This window comes from Saccostrea echinata, unplaced genomic scaffold, assembly GCF_033153115.1.
Source record: "Saccostrea echinata isolate AGI-Se365-2 ecotype Australia unplaced genomic scaffold, CSIRO_AGI_Sech_v1 ptg000004l, whole genome shotgun sequence".
Classification (NCBI taxonomy): domain Eukaryota; kingdom Metazoa; phylum Mollusca; class Bivalvia; order Ostreida; family Ostreidae; genus Saccostrea; species Saccostrea echinata.
Window position 1 is genome coordinate 770,001 of NW_026889753.1, and position 24,661 is coordinate 794,661.

A 24,661-nucleotide genomic window follows, 5' to 3' on the forward strand; every position below is an offset into this window, starting at 1 on the left:
TAAGAATTCAATGCTTATATTTACATTCTCTAATTTTCTCTCTTTATAGTTGTTTATTTCGTTAATCTTTATTATGAATTTAGCGCCTTTCAGAACTGGTGTGCTTAATAGACGTACATGTAAGAGCCGTTTGTGACGTTGGAAAGTTAAATTACGCAAATGAACATTGCGAGAAAAAAAAAAGACAATTAAGGAATGTTTCTAAGTTTTGTGTGAGTTATTGGTGTGTAAATCACACAGACTTGTCACGTAGGCATATTTCATGAAGCGCGCTAGCGCTTCATGAAAAATATGCCTACGTGCAAGTCTGTGTGATTTACACACCAATAATTCACACTAAAGTTAAAAACATTCCTTATATTTACATTTTACAAGTGTAAAAGCAGCAATAATATACTCAATTTTTGAATTTCTCGCTGCCCTATATCGTTACATTTTTATTAACGTCTCTGTAGCCTCATTGTGACGTCACTTTAGCGCGAGTTTCACCGTGTATATTTCTACGCGTGAGTATACACAAAAATGACTTTCAAATCAATTTCACAGTTGGCTTAGTAGAAAAACACAGCAAATGTAAATATATTAATTTAAAACGCACAGTTATTGTATTTTACGTTAATTTACCAGAGTAGTTGTTTTTTTTCATTAAATTGAGTCAAAACAATATACATTTTGGTGTTCCTAGATATTGAAAATGCATATGTAGTTCCTACTGTGTATTCTACCGCGCGGTGCAGGGTTTCGCGTGTGTTATAGAGATTTGAACGTCGTATATTTTTAATGGATTTCATAAAGAAAATTACACTGAATGTAAATATATATAGGTGAACTTCTGTGAAAGCTTCCACACAAATAACTCAAATTATGGACCCTGGTGGTAGTGTGGGCAATAAAGGATCAAAGTTTGCATTGAAATGTCTAAGAATTTTTAAAAAAAATCTTCTCAAGAACCACTGGATTAGAAATGATGAAACTAATGTGAAGGTTTCCTGAGGAAGTGTAGATTCTAAATTATTCAAATCATGACTCCCGGGGCTGTTTTAAGCTGGGGCCACAATAAGAGTTAAAAAATTTACAAATTTTTAAAAATTGAAATACATTTATATAAGAAACAAGATGTGTTTGTGAAACACTGATGCCCCCTTATGGCAACTTATAGCGAAGGTTAATCTTTCTCAAATGCAAATCAAATTTGTTGGTACCCAAGGTAAGGTCTTGTTTGACTCGAAGAATATTCCTGTGAAATATGAAAGCCCTAGCAGCAACCATTGAAAAGATATGGAAAAAGTTAAAGTTTTTCAAAAGTAAGTCAAACATCAAGATCATGGTCAAAATTAATGGTGCCTAAGGAAAGGCCTTCTCACAAGAAATACACATGTGAAATATGAAGGCCCTATCACCAACCATTCAAAAGTTATGGCCAAGGTTAAAGTTTTTCAAAAGTAGGCCAGACTCCAAGGTCAAGGTCAAAGGGACAAAGTTGTTGGTGTACAAAGGAAGGTCTTGTCACAAGGATAACATATGTGAAGTATGAAAGCCCTAGCACCAACTGTTCAAAAGTAATGAGCAAGGTTAAAATTTTCCAAAAGTGGGTCAAAATCCAAGGTCAAAGTTCTTGGTATCCAAAGGAAGGTCTTGTCACAAAAATTACATATGTGAAGAATGAAAGCCCTAGCACAAACTGTACAAAAGTTATGGCCAAGGTTAATATTGGGTAAAATTTTGCTGCAAAACTGTGTCAAACTCCAAGGTCAAAAGGTCAAATATGATGGTACCCGAAGAAAGGTCTTGTCACACTGAATACACATGTGAAATATGAAAGCCATAGCTCCAACCAATCAAAAGTTATGGGCAAGGTTAAAGTTTTTGCGGACAAACAGACAGACAGACAGATAGCCAGACAGACGGACGGACAGGGCAAAAACTATATGCCCCCGAATCTTCGATTATGGGGGCATAAAAAAAAATCTTCTTCTCAAGAACAGCAAGGCAATATTATATGGAAGCAATTTCGGGTAGTGTAAATTCAAATTTGTTCAAATCATGACGTCTGGTAAGAGGGTGAGGCCACAATATGTGATCAATGTTTTACAGAGGAATGAACAGCAGGGCCATAGAACCTCAGGTGAGCATTGTGGCCCAAAAGTCTCTTGTTTGCATTTTGGCAGGTTACCAAAACCCATTATGGCAATACTTTTTAGGCAGCTACGGCTTTACGTCATTGTAGTTACAGCGTTTACAATTATACTGATCTTCAGTGGGATGCGCATATTGTTTAAAACACTGGAAGGGGCGTTAGAAGAAGTCAATGAACAAAAACCAGATGATTTTAGTGTAACTGTTCATTTAAGTACATACTCTGTGATTAAATTAGACAATTTTCTCCTTCCTCCTCATCCAAAACAAGGTCATCCGAATCCAGACCGGAAGTTCTCCGAAGCACGACAGGACGAGACAGTCTATAAAATATTCCCGAAAATAGGTGGGTTTTTTATAGAACTTGGTGCAAACGATGGTCTCTATTTGTCAAATACAATTTGGTTAGAAAGACAACACGGATGGACCGGACTATTAATTGAAGCTAATCCAGGACTTTGTAAACATATCGACGATCTGAAACGCCATGCTTGGCGACTGTGCTCATGTATTTCTAAAAAGATGAGACATGCTACGTTCGTGCGAGCTGACAGTATAGGTGGAGTAGAGGAAAATTTGGACATTTATCACAAAAAACATTTCAATGTCACAAGAAAGGTAGAAGTACCGTGTTTTAGCATGTCAGAAGTCCTGGACAGAATTAATGTCCATCATATTGACTATTATTCGTTAGATGTTGAAGGAGCAGAAATATCTATTTTAGAATCCATGAAGGAAGAACTTTCTTCAGGCAAAATGACTGTAGACATATGGTCCATAGAGTACCGTGTTTGGGACGGGGAACAAACTTTGGTGCAAAAATCTATGGAAAATTTAAAGGTTATTCGAAATTTTTTCGGAGAAGTTGGTGGTTATGTTGAACATTCTCACTTATCCGAGAACAGAAACAACGCCATTGGTTATGCATTGGATGTTATGTTTGTAAATTTTAAAACTTGGTGTAAACATTATCCAAATCTTCCTAACGGAGGGACCTGCCAGAAGGAGGATAATTTATAAGATGCTCTCAAAAGGAACTAATAAAAACTTTCAAAATGACAGGTGGAGGAGCGTAAAACACGAAATACACTCCTTTACTAACATTTCTGTGGACATCAAGTGTCTGTTGTCCGTGAATTATCCCGTTCTGAATTAGGTTACAAGCACTGAAGACTATTCAATGGTTTAATAAACTTTATCTAATTTTCATCGGTAAAATCCTGTATTGACATGACATCGACTTCCATAATGACATGATAAATCTGCAACATATGATATAATAAACACATAGATGCATGCATTCTAAATTTGCATCAGCAAATTTTAAATGAAAAGGACTTGCTGATTTTCAACTAAATAATTTGAATTTTAAACTTGAGCATTTGATAAAAAGTATGATAACAATCTCTATGCTTCTCTTATTTATCCGTCGATAAATTGCTTGTAGATGTTGAATGTAATTGATCTTATGGTAAAATTGGAATGCAAAAAAAAAAAAAAAAAAAAAAAAAAAAAAACGCAATGAGATTTTTTAATTTAGTTGATCTAAGATGAAAACAATGCGGTTTTGTTTTTATATATTTCAAGAAATTAAAATTAAGCGCCGAAATAAACATTAATTTAAAAAAAAACATTGATGATATCGTTAATTATTTAAAGAATATCATCAGTTTATTTCCTGGGCATAAAATTGAATGAAAGTTCTCCTCGTCTATATTTTTGAATTACTGTACGAATTGATTCAATGGTTGTTGGCTTTAATATATTTGCTGACGTTTTGCAGTAATTGAATCGTTGCTCTCTTCAAATGCATGCGCTTAAAAATTCAATTATTGCTCTCATCTTATGAATGAATGAATAGTATCATTAAATTAATACGCACATTAATTTTAATAGAGAGCAACTATTAATTAATGTTTTCAATTCAATTCAATGTTATTCTTACATTGTGTAAAAACATAAAGAGAATACAAAACAATATCAAGCAAAATACATGATGCAAGCGTGTACAGTTGACGTGAACCTGAAGGGTACTCTCTCATAAACTATATTGATGAATTTACTAAGGTTTTTGATGACGGATACCTTTTTACGTGAAAATAAATTTAAATACTTAAAGACCCTTGCTCATCTTATGTATGTTGATGGTAGATACAAGTTTCAACAATCGTTTTAAGCTGGACATGACATGAAATATAATGGCATTCGTCTCCCCCGTCATTTTTACGTAAAGTACAAAGTCTTCGAATTGAAGGCATAGTGCTCCATCGGCCTATAAATCATAATTTTTTCTCTTTTGCTAGATGTACATGTAGGACAATCTGAAGTCCATTTTTGTTGAAATTGATCAACAAATCCATGATTTTATTGAAATATTGCCCTCTTAAAAATATAAATATGTAGCGAGCATTTATTTTTCATTAAAGCTGTAATTTTTTTAATGTAACTTAAACAAGCATTTTAAGAGTATTGCATTAGCAATGCTTGTCCCCTACCGGCAAGTGTAATCTGGTTCCCGAAAAATATTGAAAATGCCATAATTCCGTTAAAAATCATTGAAGCGGAATGAAATGCAAACTTGATGTATGACTAATCAAGTAAAGTCACATACCAAAAATCAGCTCAATATCTGCAAGCGTTTAGAAAAAAATGCGGAAAACCCTTGAAAATTGAAAAGATCGTAATTCCGCCAAAAACCAATGAAGCGGAACTAAATGCAATTTGATCTGTAACTCATCAAGATACACTCACATATATACCAAAAAATCAGTTCAATATCTACAAGCGTTTAGGGAAAAAGTGCGGAAAACCAAGTGGGACAGATTGACAGACAGGGACGGACGGACGGACAAACAGACAGACGGACGGACAGAGGCAGAGGAAACCTATAGTCCCCTCCGGTTTCACCGGTAGGGGACTAATAAAAGATATCCTCAATTAGATTAGCGAGATCAAGAAATCATATATATGTTTTGCTGATTATAGACGACAAGGACCAACTAGCAACTGTTTAACAAACGAGATGACTTCGGCTTTTCCATCGAAAATTTTCTTTATATATGTAGTAATATTCCGCTGTCACCTGAATATGGGATTTATGTCTCCCAGCTTATTCGATATTCAAGAGCATGCTCAGAGTATGATCAATTTTAAACCAAGGCAAACTACTGGCAGAAAAGTTTATGTTACGTGGATTTCAACAACCTCGTTTAAGGTCAGCTTTTCGTAAATTCTTATGGTCGTTATTATAATAATGACCTTGTTAGCAAATAGACATATATAGCTTATAAAATAATTGGGACGTATTTTGACTGACATATTTCATACCAATTGGTAGGCCTTTGTTTTCACACTAAATTTAATTTGACAATGGAATGTTCTGTCTACCTGATCAATTTATACCGGTAAGCCCCATGGTGGATGTGACCGGCCGATATGGGATGTTTACTCCTCCTAAGCAACTGTTCCCACCTCTGGAATTTCTGGGACTCTGTATTTTACAAAGCTCTTATACTTAATCAATTTTTGAGAGCAGTAATTCCACCACATTATTCTGCAAAATTCAAACGTCTTAAATTACAATGTAATTTAAATTAGTGTGCATATGGGTTTAATTTATATGAGCAATAAGATCCTTACGTCGCGGATTCGAATCCCACTGTGGGACGTGGAGACCGGTCCTTTGGATGAGGCCGTATAAACCGAGGTCCCTTGTCGTAGTAGGTGCTGGCAAGAAAAAGATCCCTCACTGCTCAATGGCCCTGAGTGCCGAGTAAAGGTCAAAATTTGCAGCTCTTCACGCAAGTGGTGGCGTCTCCATATGAGTGAAAAATTCTCGAGAGGGACATTAAACAATAAACAAACATACATGTAACATAAGAGCAATAATTAAACTGTTGCGCGCATCAAGAGCCTTTCTCTGTACACAACGATTAGGGCTTCCTGTAAGGTGTGGAACTGCTTTAATAAAAACAATGACCTAACAAACAGTATATGAAACAAAGCAGACAAATAAGAGCAAACCATAGGTTGTATTTACAAACAAGGTCATTACAACGAATGTGGAATTTGGAAAAAACTGACTTTAAACGGGATTGTTGGTATTCTTTGTAATGTAACATCAACTTACTTGTTGGTAGCTTGTCTCCTTTTTAAAACTGATCGTACTCGGAACCTGCTCTTGCGTATCGAATCAGTTGGAAGACATAAACACAATATGCAGGTGATGTTGGAATATTACTACATGAAGAAGGGAAGTTGACGATGGAAAAGCTGAAGTCATCCCATGTGTCATACAGTTTAGTTATTAACTGCTCATTATCGTCATAGTCAGTAAAACAACCGAATATGAAATAGATGCATGTGGCAGACTCTATAATGTCTTTTATGTCAAGTTCACTGGGAAATATTGAGTCGACATATGAATGAAAGTAACTACTGTAAATTAATAAAACGACCATATGGTCGATATATCTAAATGTTAGGATGAAGGTCACAGCAATTTTTCTTCTTCTCGTGTAGAAGTTTTTAATAAATTCTGCTTCATAAGAATGAAAAAACAGGATAGCTAATAAAGGAACACAGTTAGTGCCCATCCGAATTCCAACAGCTTGCTGAAAGACCTGGTCTCCAAAGACTACAAAGATACTCCAGCATCTTTTTAATATCAACTTCAGATTACTTGTATGTAGGATTAGAATGATATTTTTGAACAAAGTAGTTTTGTAGATAATCAATCATAAGTTATGAAAATCTCCAAGTTCCATTTTTATTGAGGAAGCAGTTGTCAGTCGTAACAAATGCCTGCCCTTCAATTTATCATGAGGATTGATTGTATAAATGGGCGTATAATAGACTTATGATGACAATAATAAACAAACATGAAATGAGTATGAATAACAATAATTCAATGTATTTATTTCCTTTTATACAAACTGTAAAATGTATCTTTATGTTCATCCAGGCATGGTTTTGATCACAGATAAATATTGAAAACAGCGTTTGTCAAGATGAGTACCACACGTAAAGTGTATATTTATCTAAGTGTATATCTTTATGTTCATCCAGGCATGGTATTGATAACTAATAAAGAGTGAAAACAGCGTTTGTCAAGGCGAGTACCACAAGTCAAACCATGATTTCCTATATGCATATGTGAATCAAAAATATAATTTGTATTTCATCTAATTATTCACCATTTTATATTTGAAGTATTTGCTTTTAAAATGTTCATAGAACATTTTGCGCTGACCAAAAAGTTTACCAGGTATTTAAAAATTCCACACTACATGAACAGATCGAACAGTGTTGAATAGGGCTTTGCTTTGCAAAACCCGTGCATATTGTTTGTCTGTTTCGTTAAACAAATAATCTGAGTCCTTGGGACAATTCTTGCGCTTATTCATCGTCTTGTGCCGTTATTCATGTATATTGCTGAACTTAACGGGAAAAAACGGTATGCACACATCAAATGTATTAATGATTTCATAGTAATCCTGCCTATATCGCTGCAGATTGAATAAACATGGCGTTGCTTGTTGGCGTGTTCACTACCCGTATCAGAATAGTCAATTTAAATATGGGTAAGGACAGGCCTTAATATGTTAAAGAAACACAATCGATCTGATCATTAATACAATGAACTTCTAGCCTCTCTTTACCTACTTTGTAAAATAAACTCGTCCATAATGAGCTTCATAGAAGTAGGTGTTTGATGAAAATAAACATGTATTTTGAAATATAGGAGAGGATGTAAGTTTCGAGAGGGTGGCAAAAGACATCAGAAGTTATAGGTAAGGCAACGTGGAATCATAACTAAACAAATGCCACGCTAACATATTCTAGGTAGATGATATAGTTTGTTATATGTATAGAAATGCATGTAGAAATGCCACGCTAACATATTCTATCATGTCTATAGGTAGATGATACAGTTTGTAATATGTAGAAATGCATGTAGGAAATGCCACACTAACATATTCTAGTCTAGTTATATGATAAAGTTTGTAATATGTAGAAATACATGTAGAGAATGCCATGCTAACATTTTCTAAATACTTGTGTAAATAATAATCTGTAGAAATAGAGAATGCCATGCTGATATATTTTTGATACTGTGTAAATGACAATCTGTAGATAAAGATGGAGGATGCCATGCTAACATATTCTATAGATAGACGGTAATCTGTAGAAATAGAGAATGTCATGCTAACATATTCTAGATAGACGGTAATCTGTAGAAGTAGAGAATGTCATGCTAACATATTCTAGATAGACGATAATCTGTAGATGTATAATGAAGGGATTTTGAACAATTTTGAATCATTTTAAACTAGTTAAAAATGCATTGCTAGATAACAATGAAAGTGAAATAAACCAAATTTACATGACTGATAACATAAAAGAAACTGGTCATTTTGCACTTTAAAAGTTTTTGAAGAGTTATCTGCCCTTGATGCAAAGAAGAAAATTTTAATTTCGTCAAAATATCTGCGGTAATTGATTAATTTTATTTCATATTTTAATAAAGAGAGAGTGTATGCATATTTTCACCAAGAGCTTTTTATGAAATTCAAATTACTTTTTTCAATATCTTAATAACACATGCATTGTCCATAGACTTCAATGTAAAATTCAATATGCAATTAATTTGACAATAATCAATTTTTTGTAATTTTCTTTGGTGGAGTATTTTTATTTCATAACACCTTCAAAATGATACCATAATTACAAATATAGGACCGTTCATTTATTAGATACAAAATATGGTCGTTATACATCGAATACCTTAAACATGTATTGCTTATTTCTTCTTTAACCCATTCACCCCGCCCCACTATTCGCTTTCAAAAAAAAACAAAAGATGAAAGTCACCACTTATGCAATGTAAGTAAAGGCACATATTACACATGTAAAGTGAGTATATTTTTAAAGAATATTCGTAGTACTTGATAGCTTCTCTTTTCGCAGGGCTAACTTACATCAAATCTTGTAAAATACCATAGAGAAATTCTATATGTAATTTGTGTTATCTATTGATTATGGGTGTAAATTGGTTTTATGAAATCTGGACAAAAGTAATATTAATTTCTTCAATATTTTTAACTAAACTGAGAAAAATATAACAATTGTCAAGTATCATTTAAGCAAAATACGCCAATATATATTAAATAATATAGCCTTTTGATGAGGTCGATCCATAGATACATGTATATCGACTGCACTGAAAAGCACATCGACTGTGCACGAATTGCGAAGTCGATATGCTTGTCTTTGAAGTCGATATATCTATGGATTGACCGAATCAAAGGGCTACATTTGTTACATTATTTTCTTTGGAACAAAAATGAAAGAAACAAATTCATTATTAGTTTTTGCAAGTTTTAAAGACTCTCGCTTTCGGATTTTCCTTAAGTTATTTTTAGTAACTCAAGTCATTATTGTAAAAAAGTAACTTTGCAAGTGACAACAAGCAAACCAATCAGATTTATTGAATTATATAGTAAAAATAATAGGGACTATACAGGGTCTTTTTCTTTGTGTCCTTTAAGCATGATATCTTGCTTCTAGTGTATCAGTTAATTAGTATATGTATCTCTTTGGTTGTTACTAACAATGTAGAGATTAATAGAGTTATCTATTACAAGCAGAACATTATCATGAATGAGTGAGCAGAATAGATAACTATGCATGTACAAATGGTAATTTCTAATATTAATGACCTGGCTACGGGGCCATAAAACTTAAATGAGCTCACATTTGATCTCAGACTCACTTTTTACTATTAATTCCTTTGGTAAAAGTGAGACTGAGATCAGTAGTGAGCTCGTCTAAGTTTTATGGACCTGGGGCCCGTTTTACAAAAGAACTTACGACTAAGACCAAAAACTTTAATTGATTATAAAATTTTGCAAAATTAATTATTCCGTTTGAAATTGCTAGCATAAAAATATCTTGTAAAATTCTTTTTAAAAAGATTAAAACCATTTTCAAATTAATGTAAATTAGAAATAATAAGCAGAGTTAAATTTTTGTCTTAGTCGTAAGTTCTTTTGTAAAACGGGCCCCTGGAGCTTGGAGATATGACCAGTTTATTTACAATGATAATAAATGTTCAAAATTTTCTTAATAAAACAACAATCTTGGTAGAAAACAATATATTAAGTCTTAGGACATTTGAGCTTGACACAATATTTGGAAATATACAAGTCAGTTTCCTCAGCTTTTATAATGCTGCTGCATAACACGAGGTATAAAGCATTCGGTTAATTATCATATTTAGTTTCATAGAGTACTGCAAATTTTTTCTATGCAATTTAAGCATTGTATATTTATAATGAATAATTTAACGTCATAGGAGCCAATTTTTGACACCTATCGCACATAAAATCCCGGAACATTTTCCCCCGAACAGAGTGTGAGTTCTCCAAATAAATAGAAATGGACGAAAGAAGGTGCCCAAAACACTTTCAATTTCAATTCAGTTTATTCTCACATTGTATAAAACAACATAGATAAAATAGAACAACGATATCAAACAAAATACATGATGCAAGAGTGTACAGTTTACATTAACCTGGAAGGGTAACTCTCTTATTAATTATGTATAGTATTATTTAGATTTAATAAATTGCATAGTAATTATACGAAAGCCCAGAACGCTCATTCGAGATTCATATTTCGAATCTTGAGATCACGCCTTCTGGGCTTTCATACAATCAATTAATACAGTATGAAAGAAATCAAATATGGAGTGACAAAAAGAAAGAAAAAAACCCATTTCGTTACGATGGCAGCAATGAAATTTTTCCCCAACCAATATACCAACTTTTTATTTTGCAGAAATCACTTTGCTATGATGCAAGGAATAATTTTTTAAAGTTCCAAAATGATTGATTTGATTTGAACATATTTTATTGTCTATAAACTTTACAACTGGGATTGGGCAAAAGTTCTTAAAACTTAAATAATGAAAATTTATCGAAAAATTCTTTTCTGGCTTCTGTATACTTTTTGCACGAGAAGAAATAATGATGAGTGTCCTCCACTCTTCCACAGGAACATAGGGGACCCAAAATTACATTACATCGAAAATGATCGCTATTAAGCACACAGTTGTATAGTAGCCTTGTATGTAATAAATTTAAGCGTCGAATTCCGTAACTGAAGTAAGAGGATGGCATAGTTTTATTATAAGAAAGAGACTTTTTAAAAATAGATTATGAGGAAGATTTTTTACAACAAGAGGTAATGAGTTCCATTCATCAATAACAAGGGGAATGAAAGTTGACTTATAAGTTTGTAATCTGCATTTGGGTATGTTATAGTTATGTGAATTTCTCGTGCTGTAACTTGATGAATTACAACGCGAATTTTGGATTATATCAGTCAGATATTCAGGAACCTAGTTATTATAAATTTTGTACATTGTAGTTAATCTAGTATTTTTCCATCTTTCATGTAATGGTTTCCCATCCCGTTTCAAAGTAAACTTTAGAAGCTAACAGAGTTAATCCTGTGACAATTCTAGCAGCACATAATTGTAATTTTTCTAATTTTTCGCTATCACCTACATTACATTATACCCACCCCACACCAGGGAAGCATATTCTAATTGTGGACTAATAAAGGTTGTGTACATGAGTGAAAGAGTTTTCCGATTTACAACAAATGTAAGTTTTTTTTAATAAGCCCGATTTTTTATACGCATTAGGTAGAATAGTATCAATATGTATAGACCAACTAAGATCATGTGAGAAAAAAAATCCCTAAATGTTTATGCGAAGAAACAAATTCTAGCTGACTTTGCTGGAAGAAAAGTTTAGGATAATTAACACTTCCTCTCAAGCTAAAAAATATTGCTTTAGTTTTAGATGGATTGAATTAAAGAAGCCATTTTTTCGACCAAATTTCTAGTTTGTTAAGATCATAATTCACTTTGTTTTCGATAGTATTGGCATTTTTAGATGACTGCTGTAGGGAGTTGTCATCCGCAAATAATCTACAAAAACTTGTCATTTCCTCAGCAACATCATTAACATACATAAGAAATAATAGAGGTCCTAACACTGAGCCTTGAGGGACACCCGCATATAAAGGTTTTTCGTCAGATAAGTTTCTGTATAAAACTTGTTGTGATCTATATGGTGTTCCGTTTGGACCACTCGCACCTTCGCACTCTCTCCTTTAGGGCGAAGATGCGAGAGTGCGAAGGCGAAAGTGCGAAGTTGCGAAGGCGAAAGTTCGAAGATGCGAAGGCGAAAGTGCGAAGATGCGAAGGCGAGAGTGCGAGGGTGCGAAGGCGAAGGAGCGATACTAATATTGCACTTTCGCCTTCGCATTTTACTTCTGTGGAGCTTTTTATCATTATTAGTTAATTTAAGTGGGCTCTTGGGTGTTATTGGTACGCATGCGCTAGATTGGTGTGACGGCGCCAAAATGGATGCTAAGCAATGGTTGAAATTCATTGAACAATGACGTTTTTACTAATGAATATACACTTGCTATTTTATGAAACGAGAAATAGTGTAATTGATCACTGCATGGACACTCTAATTTTATATACAATGGTAGATTATATAATGTAATGATGGTAAATGATTGTTGTAACTGGTGCATGGTGCACGAGCAAAATTATATATGTATGTAGTGGTGGTGTGCATCACAGTCTCAACTAAAGGACAGAGAACATATGATTTTATCATGATCCATAAACTGTAAAAAGTTTGATTTTGATATATCCTGGTGTAATATACATGTATATGTGCATATATGCAGTACGTAGACATACTTCGATCTTCATTGTAAGCATACGATAGAGAACTCCACAAAAAAAGGCGAAGGCGAAAGTGCAAAGGTGCGAGGGCGAAAATGCGAAGTTGCGAAGGCGAAGGAGCGATACTAGTATCGCTCCTGCGCCTTCGCAACTTCGCTTTTTCGCCCTCGCACCTTCGCGCTTCGCCGTTGCATCTTCGCACTTTCGCTCCTTCGCCTTCGCAACTTCGCACTTTCGCCTTCGCAACTTCGCACTCTCGCATATTCGCCCTAAAGGCGAAGGTGCGAGTGGCCCCAACGGAACGCTACTTTATGAAAAGAGAAATAGTGTAATTGGTCACCGGACACTCTAATTTTATACACAATGGTAGATTATGTAATGTAATGATGGTAAATGATTGTTGTGACTGGAGCATGTGCTCGAGCAAAATTACAGATATATATGTAATCGTAGTGGCGGTGTGCATCACAGTCTCAACTAAAGGACAAGGAACATAATTAAGATTTTATCATGATCCATAAACTGTAACGGCGATTGGTATCATTAAAGAATTAGAGGACAGTCGGGGTAACGACATGATGTTTTAACAGTAATTAATACATCTCGGACTGACCAATTACCCCATAATTTTAATCTGGAGAGCCCTAATTACCTCCCAATCAGCCTAAATAAATATATGAAAACGCGAAATTATCAACGTTTAAGAAGGAATTTCTTTTTAAAAAATTAATTTTAAGAAGATTGCCTTTATTTTTACATATAGTAAATTTTTTTCGACTAACCGATTACAGTTTTTTTAACCGATTGCCATCGTTCCGACCGAGTAATCGGTTAACCGGTTAGAAATCGCCATCCCTAATTTTGATATATCCTGGTGTAATATAAATTTGCATATATGCAGTAGATATACTTCGATCTGCATTGTAAGCATACGATAGAGAACTCCACAAAAAAGGCGAAGGCAAAAGTGCGAAGGTGCGAGGGCGAAAATGCGAAGGAGCGATACTAGTATCGCTCCTTCGCCTTCGCACCCTCGCCCTCGCAACTTCGCGCTTCGCCGTCGGATCTTCGCACTTTCGCTCCTTCGCCTTCGCAACTTCGCACTTTCGTCTTCGCAACTTCGCACTCTCGCATCTTCGCCCTAAAGGCGAGAGTGCGAAGGTGCGAGTGGCCCCAACGGAACACCATATTTATGCCATACATGATCAAATGCTTTAGAAAGATCACAAAATATCATGCAATAATTTTCACCGTCGTCAATAGCTTTAACAATAGTGTCATATGTTTTTATTAGTTGATATACAGTGGAATGACCTGGTAGAAATCAAGCTTGGTACTTAAAAAAAAGATTGTTATCACGAAAGCGATTGTACAAGTGTTTGAATATGATTCGTTCCATTACTTTACCAATACAACTTAACAATGACACGGGTCTATAATTAGACATAATAGAAGGATCATCTTTCTTAAATAAAGGGAGAACATTAACAACTTTCCACTTACAAGGAAAAATACAATCAACTAATGACCTGTTAAACAATATACATAACGGTTTTACAGTAGTATACATTGTGGATTTCAACATCTTATGACTAATATTGTCTGGGCCTATTGTTTTGTTAAAAGGAAGAATTGAAATAATAACTATAATCTCTTGTTCACAAATACAGATGGTATCAAATGTGCTATTGCAAAAAGAAATAATCCGGAACACAGCGTCGCTATCGTCAATACAAGTTATAGAAGCAAAATAATCATTTAAAACATCTATGTTTTTCTCTTCATTTGAAAAACTAAAATGATTGGCTAGGCAAATGTTGTTACATGTACATGCTACTTGAAGCAAGTCACATGCAATATCATTTATCATGAAACAAATTTCATATATATTCTCGATAATGACTGGTCACTGACACTCAAATATTAAGGTCATTTTCCCTTTCTTGAAATATGTATACTAGCACATGAAATTAAACTTATGATTGACATAGAGTAATCTCTGCCGAGATTCGGCACATGACGTCACCGAAAGCATCAGTCCAAACGAATCTCGGTCAAGATTATACCGGAAAACACTGAGATGTTCTAGAGAAATAATGCTTTCAAACAATTTGATTATTCATATCTCCTCTAGCGTTTGACACAGTTAATATGAAGGAGGATTAGTGGTCAATAAATTACCGAACAGATTCACCTAAAAATTTGAAATATGATTTTGCTAGCCGCAAGTTATTATTAATTAAAAAAAACACGGTGCATCTAAAATACTATTACATTTTCTGACATGTAATTTTTGTGCAGAACTTTTCTTTTCTCGGTGACTTGAATAATATAAAAATTGCAATGACATTCGAACCCTCCCAATGCCTCAATGTTGAGTATAATATGACAAACAATATATAAGCACAAAGTTACCATCTCAATGATCACGTGACAGTACTAGGTCTGAGTTTTCTTCTTTCAATAGGAACAGTTATACAGACTTTGTGTAACCGATTACTTTTCCTTGTTAAGAAACCACATTGCTACAATGTCTACAAGAAAAAAAAAACACACTAAAGTTTCAAGAATATTAGCTTGATCGTTACTTAAAATAATGTACAATGTCATGTAATTGAGAATTTTCATATTTCGTGTGTTTTCGTCGCGATAATGACTACTGATGAAAGCACAACTAAACTGCATGATTTTCATTTTTGTGAAAAAATAAGACCGGGGGTATATAAGTGGTGTTCTTTTAAGATTGTACAAGCTATCTGCCAGAACCTCTGGGGACAAACTTATTGGTGGGGATCACCTCATGATCATAATAATTCTTTTCTTTACATGGTATTCTCTGTTCCATGTACAAACTTCCTGAATTTTTACATTTATAGCAATGTCTGACAACCGTCCCTTAAGATCGAAACCGGTCAACAATAGATATTTACTTAAGCATTCTTACGATGTTTCCGGTGACCTGTTCATTTCTTTTCATTAAAAATTCAAATTAACCACGTAGTGGGAATTTCAACGTAAAGGTTTAGTTTCTAGTTTTGACTTTTTTTTTAAATTTTAAAATATCATACAAAATAATGACTTATTGCTTACAATTTTTTTTAAGTCGGGTGTATTTTCGATTTTTCAGGTTGCACAAACCATCATGGCGATAATTTTGAGGCAAAGGCAGCGATACATTATTGCCGCAACAGCAGTTACAAGTTTACTTCTTTTCTGGATTTATGTTTTGCTAAAAGAACCAGAGGAAATCAATGAACAAAAACCAGATGATTTTAGCGTAACTATTAATTTAAATGCATATCCTGTAATCAAATTAGACGATTTTCTCCGTCCTCCTCATCCCAAACAAGGTCATTCGAACCCCGACCGGAAGTTCTCCCAAGCAGGACAGGATGAGGCAGTCTATAAAATTTTCCCAAAATCTCTTGGGTTCTTCGTAGACATTGGTGCAAACGATGGTCTGTATTTGTCAAACACAATATGGTTAGAACGAAAACACTGGTGGACCGGTCTATTAATTGAAGCCAATCCAGGACTTTGCAAACACATCGACGATCTCAAACGCCATGCTTGGCGGTTGTGTGCATGCATATCTAACAAAGTGAGGCGTGCTACATTCGTGCGAGCTGACGGTGTTGGCGGAGTAGAAGGAAATTTGGACACTGATCACAAAAAACAATTCAATGTCACAAGAAAGGTAGAAGTACCGTGCTTTAGCATGGCAGAAGTTTTGGACAAAATTAATGTCCACCATATTGATTTTTATTCACTAGATGTTGAAGGAGCAGAAATGGTCATTTTAGAATCCGTGAGGGAAGAACTTTCTTCAGGCAAAATGACTGTAGACGTATGGTCCATAGAGTACCGTGTTTGGGACGGAAAGCAAATTGTGGTGCAAAAATCTATGGAAAATTTAAAAGCTCTACGAAAGTTTTTCAGAGAAGTTGGTGGTTATGTTGAACATTCACACTTATCGAATGACAAAAACAATGCCATTGGTTATGCTTTAGATGTTATTTTTGTGAATGTAAAAACTTGGTGTAAACATTATCCAATTCTTCCTAACGGAGAACCATGCTGATATTGTAAAATTCGTCTAATATTCCAAGGAGAACTACGAAACCTCTCACTGCTTAACTGTTACTGAATCAATAGGCTTCATACGAACGCCTTTATGTTTTGTAATCGTAAGTCCTGGACCTGATAGAAGTAAACGGTTCACAACAATAGCATCACATGCTTTTGTGAAAGAAAAGTCAGTTCGAATTCAAATATACTCAAAAATTTGTGATGTGTTGAATGTTTCATCTAAAATATGAAAAAGGGTAATAAATGGTTGTTTTTTAAGTGTGTTACTATTGTATTGAATAATGCAAATCTTTTTTTAGGCATCTATCTATCCTATCTTTTCATAAATTCGTACAATATTTTTTTTCTGCAAAAAGAGCAGTACCAGGTAAGAGCTAAGAGGTAAAAAATATAACAAATTACCTGAAAATCAGTTTTATACTTCATGTATCTGCTTTAAAAAAGCAATAAGATGAAATAAGCAGGCCCGTAGGAAGCAATTTCACTTTGAGGGGGCACAAACATATATTTTCAGCTGGGGGGGGGGCACTATCGTCTACCAAAATTCCTTGACAAGCAAAAAAAAAAAAAATGGTCAGACGTTATTTGAGGGGGCACAAACATATAGTAGCTATGTTTTCTATAGCATTCTATATATCGGCAAAATTATTGCGTGCCCCCCCCCGTGCCCCCCCGGTTCCTACGGCCATGATAAGTATTTTATTCTATCAACCAAACCTCGAACAAACAGAACATTTTCATCATATAGAAGTTGATCGTAATGTTTTACTTATACTGAGCAAACTTTTATAAGTCGGGTCGAAAGAATTGCAATAGTTTGATACATTTGACAGAGATCTTGTTGAAGCAGAATATTAAAGTTTTAGAAGAATCATATAAAAGTGTTTATAATGTTGTGATAACGGAGAATTCACATTATTTTTTATCATGCCAATTCAGCAAAATTGTATCAAATTCGTTTCCACTTGTCCTGTATTTATTGCATTTATATTGCATTCACATGCCCTACTTAATACTAACCATTCTAGATCTATCAGGAAAAAAACCTATCCATTTCGTTATAGATAAGAAAGTCATTTTTTTAATTTTTCTAACTCCATTGGAAATATACAGGTACATGTATCTTAATGGATTGTTTATAAATATACTTAGTTAATACAGTACTAAAAACACAAAATATTACATAAGAATGCCCTCTTTGAATTAAAAAAAAATTTAGTTCAGAACACATGTAAAAAAAAAAAAAAAAAAAAAAACTTTCGTTTTTTAATCAAAAAACTCTCGTTTTTTAATCGTCTGATAATTAAAAAAAAAAACCTTCCTGCTCAGAAGTCAGAAGACCCAACTCTGTTTTATGCAGACTGCTTGGAGAAATACAAGATGATCAAATACAGTGTATTTGTTTTGTAGTTGATAACCTGATATGTTTTGCATGGATTTCTGCAATTTATTTCATATGAAATATTGAAATTTACCAAATAAATAAATTATTGTAGCTTGAGTGTAAATTATTTTCTTTATATATAAGTACACAGATTGGAAAGGTTCGATAATGGAATACATTTGTACCTTGACATTACTGTAACGTTCTTATTTTAGCGATAATACTTTTAAGGCGTTTTTGCACTGCTTCTCGGCCGCTAATTCTACGACATACTAATATATGATTAATATAGATACATATAGAATGCGCTCATTCATGGTTAAGCTAATCAGCTGATGAAAAAGATTGTCCAAAAATTCTGAGTGCGCTAATTAATCGCAGTCTTGACAGCCTATCTTTGTCATTTTATTATATACATGTACATGTACATATGATGTTTTTCAAATAAAAGATGATGTGTACTCACAAACTCCGTCCACCTCTCCCCGGACCCCACAGGCCTGGGGACTCATCTGAATACCATGTGTGGATTGTGCGTTGGAAAACCATGGAATTAAACAGCTTTTTCAATACCATTTCCTCATACCAAATAAACATGTTTGTTGATTTTTGGTGGTGTATGAGATCAAACATATCTCGTGTTTCTTTGCACTTCTTGAAAAATTTAGAAAAAAAGAATTTTCTTTCTTTCTTTTAACAAGTTTATTTCAATTTCTTTCTCACAATGATTTTTTAGTACTTTTTTCTATACAAGTGACACGTTTTTGGGAAGATCTTTTTCATGGATATAAATATCTAACAAATGATGATTTTTATTTTCATAGATAATTTTTATTTAAAAAAAATTAAATGTGTACCTGATTCTTCTTGTCATAATTTATTTAACTTATGCATTTATTGATAGCAAATTTTAAGCCCTTTTAAAGTATATTACAATGTATTTGCAATCGAAACATTTTTTTCATTCTCTCTCTCTAAAAAAAGAAAAGAAACTTAATTAATAGCAAATTTAAGTTCTTTTAAAGTACACGTATCTCATTTGCGAAAAAAAAAAATTCAATTCTCTAGAAAAAAAACTTTATAATCACAGTACATGTAAATAATAAGGAGCCTATAATCCATTTCTCAAATTCAAAGGACTTCAGTAATAATTCGTTGAGATCGGGATCGGAGGCCCGGTTAATTGTGACGTCACAAGCTTGTTGCCGGGAAGCTGAGAAGAAATGGGTAAGTATTTAAAACTAGGCCTACAGAATTTTTGTTCTGGTAATCGTGCAGGAATTAAAGCAGTGAAAGGTTTAAAAGGTCTTTCTAGTTTTAGTAGATGACTTTTAGTGAACAATTTTACAATTTGGTATGAAACCCTGAGCACATGGTATCCTGCTCCATCACCATCGAGCATTTTCATAATTTTGAAATGTATCTGCTTAAACTTAAAAGAATGCAAAGCAATAAGCACTTTTTTCTCTAATTTTAAGTAATAAAGAAACCTTTCGTAGTTAGTATAAATAACCATTCATTGCCAATCAGAGAAAACGTTGACTGAAACCTAAGTACTATCACATTCAAATGAATTGATATAAACACATCATCTTCATGCATTTTATTATCTATGAATATTAAAAAATACAAGGTAGAGTAATATATTTCTTATATAATTTCAATTAAATATCGTTTTTTTTTGTCTGCATGTTTATCAAAATATTTTATGTAAAATACCTGGATGTCAAGGAACAGAATTATCTGGTGATTTTAATCACCAACTTCGACAGTGAAAAAAATCACGTTTTGTACAATAAGGCCAACATTTTTTAATAAAATGATTTACGGGAGCGCCGACTGCAATTTTAGCTAAAACCAAATAAAAATAAAAGTCCCTGTTGTTGTTTTTATTTTTAAATTTCCCGCCGATCGTAAATGCAAGTGCACTAAGAAAATAAAATAATGTGCAATTAAGTCGGCAAATCTGATTGGCTGCTTTATTGAAAGCCATTAATATCATCCAATCAATTAACGTTTGTTATCAACTGTTTCGGAAGTGTATAAAACATGCCAACATGGATGCAGAAATGTCAAATTTTACAAAAGTTGAGAATACTTTGTCCTTATACACGACAGTTTTTCCAAGTCAACCATAGCTAACAGGAAAATCAATTAGAGTATTCCGATAACGAAGTTAAGTTGGAGTTAAAAAGAAATTAAAGAAATGATCAGGATAATATGTTGACAGGATTGTCACTTTCGCGGTGGGTATTGTATAACTTACAGAGGTTCTCTTTTCCAATTTTGATACCTTTGATGAACGTGATAAAAAAATGGAAATTGAAAATAGACGTTCCAATTCTGTGAAGAATAAAATGTGAGGTATCTAACTTCAAACTTGTAACATTTTAAAAAGATCATATGCGGCACTGTACAGACTGGAAATTCATATGTATTTTGTTGTGTGTTACATGTAAATAGTTTTAGAATAGATGTAAATAGACACTGCAAACGAAACGGTATTTAATGTGTTAATACCTTCAAGCTTTCAGAAGTTTGTTCATATGCATTAACATATGCTGTATTGTAAAACACAGGTTTAAATCATGTTTTTGGGTTTTGTATTATATTGAGATTCTCTTTTTAACAATATTTTCCATTTTTGAATTGTTGGTACATGATTTTTTTTTCCAGTACTTTGAGCATAGTGAGGTTCTCATTATAAACTTTTTTTCTTGAGTCATCTTGTTGTGGTCATGATGATGATGAATATTTTGATAAATTCCTTAGAATCCCCCCCCCCCATTTCTCATAAGGGTTTAATAGTTTACTTTAATTTTTGTGTTGCTGTAATCATATTTTAATTAAGCTCCACACTGTACATGGCAATTTTTATCGAATAATTGAAAATAAAAAAATCAGATACTTTTTCTATTTTTATTTTTATTTTTTTAGTCGACTGCGTAAAATTTGGAATTTTATTTTTATTTTCATTTATCCCCCCCGACCCAATTTTTCAAAAAAATTTCCCGTAAATCATTTAATAAAAAAATGTTGGCCTAAAGTTATATTTTTGTGAAATACCATCTCTTGAAACATGCGCACCTTTAATCTATCATTTAGTGTTGTACCGATAATCAGAAAACATCGATTGTCGACGAAAAAATGCTACTGATTCCGATGATCAATTATAATTTTTCATAATCGATTATCAGAAACATACTTCCAATATATATATTTCATAATTATCCATTTCTGGTTTAAAATTTATTTCTTCTTAATGAAAGAAAATGGTGTCTGCATCTGATACTAGCCAACTAGCATGAAGCAGAGGTAATTAAGAACCGAAAGGTGCATATATAGGGCCTAAAAAAATTATGTTTGTTTCCTGTAACCCGACCGACCCATTCAATTTACAACCGGGTGGATTTTTTTCTGCCAAATCTGTGTTTGCTTTTTGATTTGATCAATCAGCTGATTCTTTTTATTAAAGAAATATTAATTGTATCTTTTATTTGAGATATAAAATATGCAACTTAGTCAACATCTACCTTAAATATAAAGAGTAATCCATTCCCCCTACAACTTTTTGAAGTTCGTTTTCTGCCGCTAGGCAGCCATGCTGGGTGTTCAGTGTATAACACCTAATAAAATTGCGCATCCCTAATAATTATATAATTACTTGTATACATCCTGGTCGAAAGATGCGTGGTTCCATCTTCAGGTGGATCCTCCTTCATCAGCTGTTTCGGCGCTGTCCACTACGGCCTCCAGAGGTACGCCGACTGGGGTGATCAGGTCCCAGCCCGGAACCACTGGCTTAACATCACTGCTGTTCTATTTTACTGTCTATATCACTGCTGTATTTTAACTGTCTTTCCACTTATCTGCCCTTCTTCTCCACAACCACATAGATGCTAACTCTGCCTCCCTACACACACTCCCTATCAATATCCTTCTCTCTGCTCCAGTAATGCCAGTGACTCTCAGTGCCCTCCACAAAGATTATCCCACAAATTCTCTACATCCCACTTCTACTGCGAAAAACCAGACCTTCCATCCATCTTGTTGACAATCCGTCACTAGGTCTTGGTACTTTAGGTTTTTCCTCTCATACACATCCTCCATTCTACCTTCCCATGGTACTGTTAATTCCAAAAGAATCATCTGTTTTGTTGCCACTGACCAGATAACTATGTCAGGCCCCTCTTGTTTGTAGCTGTTATCTCAGGTGGAAATTCCAATTTTTTCTTGAGGTCTGCCCGCATCTGCCAATCTGTTGCTGTCCCCAGCAGACCATTTCCTTCCACGCTAACTTTATGTCCTTTTTCACCTTCTTTCACAAAGTTGACAAATCTCAGGCCCTCTCTGTTTTTCCTTGGCTTTTTGATACTTCTCTCCAAGGTGTCAGCTATACTGGCTAGAACTTTATCATGTCTCCAAGTGTATCTCCCATCTTTCAAAGCCTATGAGCATGTTGATAATATATGCTCCAAGTTTGCTGGTTTACTACAGAGAGCACAGTTTGGATCATCTGTCATTCCCCATGTTAACTTACAAGATTAGTTGGGCTGGGAAGAATATCGTAAACAGATTTCAGCTTAAATTGAAGTCTGAATGGTTCCATCTTCCAAATATCATTCCACCCCAATTTCACCTGGCATGTATTCTCCCAGTTCAACCAGCTACGTTGTTTCTTCATTTCAACTGCTTTCACCATTCTTGAATCTTCCTCCATTGTACACACTTCTTTCTGTACTAAATTTTTTTTTCTCCTCTACTGAAGCTGTCCCCCATCTTGCTGTTGGTGTGACATCAAGCCTTTGTCTTCCTATTGCCTGTCTTCCAACTATATCACTGATTCTCAAGCGGGATTCTGCTTCCTCTATAGTTTCCTTAACTGACCACTCTCTCCCTGTCCTAAGTTCTACCTTCTCTGTCCGTACCTTCTCATCCTTGCTATTCTGTAACATTAAATGTTGACTCACTTCTGTCACCTTGAATTCCTCAGTAATAGACTTAAGAGGTAACTGTAGCTTTGTCCCAGAGCTATATAAACCAACACTGCTGAAACTTCGTGGAACCCCCAGCCATCTCCTCAGATATCTGCTTGCTGTTGTTTCCATCCCTTCTACTATGGTCAAGGGTATGTCGTACACCAATAGCAACCATAAGAGGCGTGGCAATATCCCATGTTGGTAAATCCATGCTTTATATTTATCGGGCAGTCCACTTTTATCCACAGTTTTCATCCATTAATTCATTCAGCTGTCTGCATGTTTCTTTCACATTCTGCCTGTCTGTTAATGTGTCGTTGAAGAATTTCCCCAAGCATTTTACTGGCTTCTCTGAGACTGTTGGTATTGTCTCTCCATCAATCTTGACTTAAGTTGTTATTTTCATGATTTTGAAAAAAAAAGTTTTTATGTATCATCTGTCCTTAAAGATTTATTTGTTTTAAACAACAAGTCAGAATTGAAAAAGTAAACAATTGTAGATTTTGAACAGTTCAGAATCTCTGTTATTTATGTCTCTGGTTGTAGGAAATGCAACCTTTAACTGTATATGATATTCTAGAATACAATCAATTTATTTTACCATGTCCAAAGATAAGAAACATTGTTTCTTTCCCTTTTGATATTTGACCCCCACAAATATGATACATAAATACTGTAATTTGGAATAATGTCCCAGCCTCACATCTTTCATACCTTTCCCTTTTGATTTTCCATTAATGAATAAGCAAAATTAAGAAAAATAAAGGTATTTGAAATATTTAATGGTATCATTTTCAAGTGACACATTCTTTTGCTATGATATAGCTGCATATGCTAAGGAGGGGTAGTATATAAGGAAATTTTTGGAAAAGATGGGGGGATTGTTAATCCAAGATCAAAGGTGGGGGTCTAGGGATCACCTTAACCTGTAGTTAAAAATTGAAGTGCCATTAATAGATTTAGGATCAAGGCTATTTCTAAGAAACCCTACAACGATCAAATTTTCATGGATAATGCATCTAAGGATACACATAACCAAACTTGTTTCAGATGCTGGATCTCACCTACATTGTCAATGAATGACCAGGTTAAAGTTTTTCAAGCAGTTCCATTTTCCAAGTAACTATAAACAATTATTATGACTAGATAGCATGTATGATGCATCTAGGGATGCACACTACTAGAATATTCATTTGATGTGACTACTACTACTTGTACATTTTATATAACAATCTTCATAATCTTTGACTTGTCTAAGATATTATTGAAAGGATATGCTAATTAATGTCATTTCCTTGC

The 24,661-nt window shown here is 34.1% G+C and overlaps 1 protein-coding gene across 1 annotated transcript; it reads left to right on the top strand.

Annotated features, from left to right (window-relative positions):
- The first annotated feature begins 2,184 nt into the window (after positions 1-2,184).
- On the top strand, positions 2,185-17,257 carry LOC133179224 (uncharacterized). The gene is made up of 3 exons (XM_061314016.1): positions 2,185-3,133; positions 7,204-7,208; positions 16,038-17,257. Exons 1-3 carry the CDS (start codon positions 2,185-2,187, stop codon positions 16,989-16,991), a joined length of 1,908 nt encoding a protein of 635 aa, XP_061170000.1. The 3' UTR covers positions 16,992-17,257.
- Positions 17,258-24,661: the final 7,404 nt, after the last annotated feature.